The 7,036-nt window shown below is 55.3% G+C and overlaps 1 protein-coding gene across 1 annotated transcript; it reads right to left on the bottom strand.

Moving 5' to 3' along the window:
- Positions 1–891: 891 nt before the first annotated feature.
- Positions 892–7,036, bottom strand: SLC3A2 (solute carrier family 3 member 2). Its single transcript, XM_078057882.1, has 9 exons — positions 6,441–7,036; positions 5,892–6,065; positions 5,126–5,220; positions 3,321–3,389; positions 3,156–3,214; positions 2,605–2,785; positions 2,366–2,509; positions 1,520–1,603; positions 892–1,408 (listed from the first exon to the last, which is right to left on the bottom strand). Exons 1-9 carry the CDS (start codon positions 6,871–6,873, stop codon positions 1,046–1,048), a joined length of 1,602 nt encoding a protein of 533 aa, XP_077914008.1. The 5' UTR covers positions 6,874–7,036; the 3' UTR covers positions 892–1,045.

Below are 7,036 nucleotides of genomic sequence, written 5' to 3' on the forward strand. Positions count from 1 at the left end.
GCCTGGAATTCACAGCTGGTGTCTGAAATGAGGGCAGTCTTGTGGGGACCATGCCCTCAAACTGTGCCATTGGCCAAATTCTTTGTGACCACCTTACTCTGACCTTCATGTGATCTGCCCAACCCGTCAACCAGACCTCACCCCCACCCCACCTCGAGTAAGTCATGCCCCCGCCCGAGGGCACCAGAGAGCCCCCTTTCCCGGCTATCTGGCAAGGGAAGACCCTCCTTCAGGCCTTTCAGTCAGACATCACCTCCTGGGAGAGGACACCTCGAGCCCCTCCTCAAACTCCCTCCACCCCAGGCCCCTCCCTCTCTTCCTGCTTTACTCTTTCCCCATGGCACACTATCATTATATCCACGGCACTCTAAACTGTATTCACCTTCTTTCTTCTCCATCTCCTCACTAAACTGTAAGCCCCAAGGAGAGAGGGATTTTGTACTTTGTTCCCGCCTGTAACCCCAGGACCGGAAACAATTCTTGGCACGTGCTCAGTACACAGGAGATTCCTGTTGAACGAATGCCCTCTAGCATCCTTTAGAAGTACCTCTTGGACAAACAGGCCACCCGGCTCCCACTCTTTCCTCCTAAAAGGCCAAGTCTGCAAAAACAAGGAAACCTGACCACACTCAGCTGGAGACCATTGCTGAGGGGGTAAGACCCAAGAGAGGGGTAAGACCCAAAACCTCCAGGAGAGGCCCCTGGCCCAGATGCTAGTCTTAGCCCTGACACTACATCGTTGTGAGCCTGAAAGGCCCCTCCCTCTCTGGGCTAGAGCAGGGGCAGGGAACTCTCTGGCCCTGATCACTGTGATGCAGGTCTGGGGGGAGGGGAGGGCAGAGGGGGAAGGGTGCCCCTGCCCTGACAGAGAGATGGAGGGAGTACAAGACCTCACCAGGCGGGGGTGACTTTTATTTGAAGCCAGAACACACTTTATCTGGGGTTTCATCTGTAATCTGTGGCAGTAAAAAAAAAAAAAAAAAAAAAAAAAGGAAAAGAAACCAGGACCCAAAGGGCCTGGGGAGGGGAAGGGTGGTGGGTCCTGTCAGGCCACGTAGGGGAAGCGGAGTAACAGCCCCTCGTAGGGCTTTAGGTTGAGGTGTTCCAGCTCCAGAGACACACCCTCCTCGCGGCCTAGATCGGTGCTGAGCAGCAGATCGACGGTGGCCGGCAGACTGGCGGTGGCCGGCACACCAGAGGCCCCCAACCTGGCAGGCTGGCCTGTATCCCCGAAGTTGAGCACTACCAGGAATCGCTCGTTCTGGTCCCAGTGGCGGATGTAGGCGAAGAGGTCAGGCCCCGAGGAGAGCACGTGGAAGTCTCCGTGGAGCAAAGAACGCTCCTTGCCTCGCTGATCGCTCAGCCTCCGGAACAGGGAGAGGAGAGAACCAGTGTCTTCATTCTGGCCCTGCAAAGGATGGAGATAGCAGGAAAAGATAAAGGGCGGCCCCTGGGCGCAAACTCCTACAAGTCACCTGCCCACCCTCGGCTGAGCAGGCCTGGCCCACCCAAAACCCACCTTTACGGTCATGTTGGTACTTCCACGTCCTGAGGTGTTGGGGAAGCTGGATTCGTCCCAGAGCATGAACGGAGCCTTCGCAGGCTGAAAAGCAGAGAAAACAGGACTTGGAAAAGGCCTGGGCCTGCTCTCCCTTCTCCTCCCGTTCCCAGCCCCTCGATGGAAAACATCCCCCCGTCCCTCTGGCCCTGCTCTCTTTTGCACAGGACTGAGCAGCACTGGGTACCTTTATTCTATTTTATCATCTAACTTCACCACCTCCAGCTCTTTTGTGCACTGCTGTACCTCTGTGCATGGCATAGAGGAATTACTCCCTAAAACTGTAGAATAACTGAACGACCAGTTCTATGAACATCAGCTGGGGTGCCAACCTCCAACCCGATGGCTAAAGCTGAGCCAGCACCTCCGTGCGCTCACCCCGATCACGGCGGGGGCTGCCGTGCATCTCTCGTACTCATCTGGGTCCTCCGCTAAACTACGAGTTGCTGGAGGACACAGAGTGCCCTGAATGCGTGCATGAATGAATGAATGAATGAACCCATGAACGGGTGAGTGATGGCTCCCATACTGGATACCTACCAGGGGTCAGCCATCGCATTTTAAAATAGGCCCTCACTGAATCCCTACAAGAAATGCAGTACCCCGGAAGAGACGATCAAGGCGATGGCAGGGAAATGACTCGCCGAGGCCACACAGGGACTGATTAGGGGGCTGAGCAAGAATCAAACGCAGTTCCAACCAAGGCTCACGTCTGCTTGCTACCATCCGCACAGTCCCCGGGACAGAGGAACACAACCACCATCCCACTCCACCCCCCGGCGCGTGGGGGAAGACAGCAAGCCGTACCAGGCCAGGCAGGGCAGCTACCTCCAGGCCGATCTCATCTCCGTAGCTGAAAACCGGGGTGCCGGGCAGGGAGAAGAGTAACAGCTGGTAGAGGCGGAGGAGATGAGCCGGCACGAGGGCAGTCAGGAACCCCGCCTGAGACAACTGCAGGAATGCATGCACTGAGGTGAACCCCGAAGCCCACCTCTGCCCCCGTCGGCCGACGCCCGGCGCGCTCTCCCCCACACTGCGGTACTCACACTCCAGCCGCACCAGCGATGCTCAGTGGCATTCAAATACTGCGTGACAAGGAGCTCTGTGCGCTCCCCGGTGAAACCAGAGCTTGCCAGGTACGAGCTCGTCAACAACAGGTCCTTGGTGGAGCCAAGTAGGCTCAGGATCTGCTGAAGGTCAGAGAACTCGGTCCCTGCAATCAAGAGCCTGCACAGAGCAGGGTGCGGGGACAAGGTTGGTAAAGAACAAGAAAAGAATGGGGCGCCTGGGTGGCTCAGTCGTTAAGCGTCTGCCTTCGGCTCAGGTCATGATCCCAGGGTCCTGGGATCGAGTCCCACATCGGGCTCCCTCCTCGGGGGGAAGCCTGCTTCTCCCTCTCCCACTCCCCTGCTTGTGTTCCTGCTCTCGCGATCTCTCTCGCGATTTATTTATAAATAAATAAAATCTTTTAAAAAAAAGAACAAGAAAAGAATGAAGGTTAAGAAAGTTCTCTGGGCTAGGAATTCCCCCGTTCCTGGGGCCTAACACTCAGCAGAGGGGAATGAAGCAGAGTTGGCGGGGGAGGCCTGGCACCTACCTATCTTCACTGAAGCTCTTGGTCATGTTCTGCCAATCGGCCAAGAACAAAGGTGCATTCTAGAAGAGAAAAAAAGCAAAGTTGAGGAGCAAGGAATACTACCAAGCCCTGGAGAGTCCCTCTGCTCTCACCCACGCTCTGCCTCTCACGTGGAAAGGGACTTACCGTGAGATTCTCTATGTTCCGAACCTGGAACCCATCTACACCGGCCTGCAGCCAAAAACTCAGAGCATCCTACAGGGAAGGGGGTAAAAGAACAGGAGAAAGGTATCAATACTCTGACTCAAAGGCTTACAAAATCCAGCACATGTCAAATCTTGCCCAGGACACACTTTCCCATGACCCTGGGAGAGTCACTTGCCTTGACCGGCCTCATTTAACCACCCCTATCATAAACGGCTAGCGTTCAGTTCCCTCCCCTTGTGAACTATCACTGATTTTTAACGATACAGCATTTCACTTCTCTGTTCCTCCCCAGGGCAAATCACACAGCTTCACCTTTGGACACCTATAGGAAAGGCCCAAGAGAAAAAGTATGTTCGTAAACATAACTTCATTTAACCCCTAGCATGTGTGGAATGCTAGTATACTCATGTCAGAAATGAGGAAACCCTCTCAGAGCAGCAAGGAAGCATGCCCAAGACCACCGTCAGCAAGCAGCAGACACGGGACCGAAATGCTAGCCAAGATCCCACCGCAAGTGTCCTTACTCCTCTCCCAGCGTCCTGAGGCCTGGGGAGGGTAGAAGGAAGAGAGCAGGTCAGAGCAAGGCCAATGATGAAAGAGTGAAATTCAAAGTATAGCCCCAGGGCAGTCTAGATGAAGATTTGAAAAGGAGTCAGCTCAGCAGCACAGGCCCAGGCCTGAATTCCAAGCAAGGGGGGTGGGGGGGTGGTGAACGAAAAACATGGGGCCCCACCCCCACAGCCCCAGGCCCTGTGCTCTCTCCTCTCGTCTCCATTTTCATCTGAAGCTACCAGACCTCACGCCACACCATCTGAAAACACGACGCCTTCATCAATAACTTTTAAGAGATTTTTTTTTTTTTAAGTAAGCTCTACCACCAATATGGGGCTTGAACTCACAACCCTGAGATCAAGAGTCACATGCTCTACCGACTGAGCCAGCCAGGCGCGCCTGTCCCCCCATCAATAACTCTTAAAGGGTCTTCCAGCAATTAGCGAGGGCTGAACTGGATGACCCCAAGGGTCCTATGGAAATGCTGGGAGTAAAGAATTCTACCTCAGAATCACGAGGGCCAGCAAAGGGTCAGAGTCTGCTCCATTTTTATTCTACCCCCGCTGAACTCGTCAGGGTCCTAGAGCATTGGCATTAGGAGCCCGGATGACAAAGTCCCATTCTCAGCCTGCTCAGTATAGTCTTTACACCTGTACCTTCGTTCAGGGCAGGCAGATTACAGAAATGAGACTACTTGGGACTTCAAATCCTAAGCACAGCAAACCCCTCTGAACCTTAGCTTCTTCATTTACAGCAGAGAGATGTCAGGGTCCTTGTGTGGCCATAGAGAAGTTTAGAACATACACAAAATACCTGGCATAGCCCCAGACACATAAGATCACAATGCTTACAATTTCAGACTGGGCTCCACTCCAGAACACATCAAACAAGAGCTGGGAAACCAGGCAGAACAGGAGTCCCACAGAGAAACGGCTTCCTCTCCCAAAAGGAAGAAAAATCAAACCCAGACTGACATCTGAGAGATTCCTTTCCTGGCCCTGTGACCATCAGAGTCAAAGAAACAATCACTGGCCAGAAAAGGAACAAGCAAAAAGGGGGGGTGCACCGTTGGCCTACCCTCCTGCCTGTGTGGGAGGAGTGCGTCAGTTTGGCTCCAAGGGGCAAGGGTCCCCTCAGCTGGAGCCAGGCTAGGTTTACAGGGCTTGTTGCCAAGAGGATCAACACAGCCCCAACAGCCAGCTCCCACTTGCCATCAGCACCAACTCACTCACCTTCATCTTGGCAGCCACAGAGTTAATCTCCGAGGGGAGGAACCACGAGTTCTGGCCCCTATAGTTGGGAGTGAGGTCCAGAATGACCCGGATGCCTGGAACAATGGAGGAAAACGTAGTGGTGAGAAAGACTCTGGGGTGAGGGAAAAGGGAGAACAACAAATACAAGCCGGTAGACTACTCCCTATGTATTATGTGGCACAAATGCTTAGATTTGAACCCGGCTTAAGATCTTCTAGGGCAGAAGGCACATAGTGTAGTAGACAAGGCTGAGCTATGGGGCCCTGGGCTCCCCACCCCCAAAGTGAACCCTCCGATTTTATTTGGATATTTTTCTCAAAAGGATCCGCTCCTCTACAAGTTAAAAAACCACTGAATTAGGGATGCCTGGCTGGCTGAGTCAGTAAAGCATGCGAGTCTTGATCTCAGGGTCGTGAGTTCAAGTCCCACCTTGGGCAGTGGAGCCTACTTAAATAAATAAATAAAATAAATAAAAATAAACCACTGAATGAGGAAGTCTACATTTTGCAAGTAAGGGCACTGAAGCCCGGAAGTTAAATGGCTGGACACACAGCAAGTAGAAAAGTCTCTGAGCCACTTGACAAATTCATTTTAGGCTGAAGCCTAAGAAACCTCCCCTGTGCCTGCTTTAGGAAAACTCAGAGCCAGTCAGGAGTGAACCAAACAAAAATCCTATCCTGTCTTTCCTGTGGCCAGAAAGCCAAGCCCTTCTCAGCTGCTTCGGAGTCAACTCCAGGACACCCACTCTTTTTCTTGGCCGACTGCAAGAGATTGTCAAAATCTTCCTTGGAGCCAAAAGTGGGGTCGATCTGTTCCAAGTTGGTCCCCGCGAGGTCATCCTTCTGGTTCTTGTGAATTGGGCCCAGCACAAAGCCCTTCACCTTCAGGGAGTTCAGGTAATCGAGGTGCCCCTTTAGGCCTGAAACCGGGAAGCAGGGTTAAAGCGGTTAAAGCGAAGCCCCTCTGAGAGGCCCCTGAACTGCCCTAGTCTCCCCTCTCCCCGGAACTAAGTGTGGGGCCGGGGGTGAGCCTGGATCACGACGCTCAGAGTTGCTGATGTAAGGTGCCCGGCACATTACTTCAGAAACGTCAGCGACCGGCTTCCTGCGCCGCAGGGGGAAGGGAAGACGCTGAGTCAGCTACCCTCGCGCAAGAGAGAGTGGGGGCGGTTTTCTTCAAAGAAAGGAAGAAGCTACGTTCCCTGGGTGCGGGGACGATTCCAGGCCGGGGACGGGGTGGGGGGACAGGATCGGGGCCGGTGGCCCGTTAAACCAGGGGCGCGCACAGAGCTCACCCGCTAGGTCGCCCCCCCCGGGGCCCTGGAAGGCCTGAAGGTCGCCGATGCGGTAGAGGGCGCCCTTGTGCCACCAGCTCTGCGCCGGCAGCTCGCGGCAGCGCGGGGCCCGCACGATGATGACTACGGCGCCGGCCAGCATGCCGAGCCAGCCGAGCCAGAAGAGCACCAGCAGCGCCCAGCGGGTGCGCACCCAGCCGGGGCTGCCCGCCACCTTCAGCAGCTCCTCTTTGGACAGGCCGGTGAACTTGGCCGCGGCCGCTGCCTCCGCCTCGTCGTCGGCCACCTTGATCTTCACCAGACCGTTCTTCTCGGCGCCGCCCGCCACAACCACGGCCATGGCCGCCCCGGACGGCGCGTTCATCGGCTGCTTCTCGGGCTCCAGCTCGTTCAGCTCCACCTCCTTCAGGTCCACCTCTGTGTCCTGGCTCATGGTGCCTGCGGAACCGGCGACACGATGCAGCCTGCGGTCAAGTGGTGGCTGGGCTCCTGCCCCGACCTCCCGCCTCACCTCGGTCTCGGCACCGCCTCCCGGGACCAGGTAGCCCCGCGCAGCTTCGGCGACTGCGTCCGCGTCTGCGGGGGGACGGGCTCGG

Source organism: Halichoerus grypus, chromosome 11 (assembly GCF_964656455.1).
Source record: "Halichoerus grypus chromosome 11, mHalGry1.hap1.1, whole genome shotgun sequence".
NCBI lineage: Eukaryota > Metazoa > Chordata > Mammalia > Carnivora > Phocidae > Halichoerus > Halichoerus grypus.

What these genes read in the sequence shown, in the direction of transcription:
- SLC3A2 (XM_078057882.1), bottom strand. Translation starts at nt 6,873, where the DNA reads ATGAGCCAGGACACAGAGGTGGACCTGAAGGAGGTGGAGCTGAACGAG. An exon ending in GCAGTCGGCCAAGAAAAAGA is followed by an intron (nt 5,221 to 5,891) that starts GTGGGTGTCCTG and finishes CCATTGTTCCAG; the next exon opens with GCATCCGGGTCATTCTGGAC. An exon ending in TAGCTGCCCTGCCTGGCCTG is followed by an intron (nt 1,604 to 2,365) that starts GTACGGCTTGCT and finishes TCTGCTTTTCAG; the next exon opens with CCTGCGAAGGCTCCGTTCAT.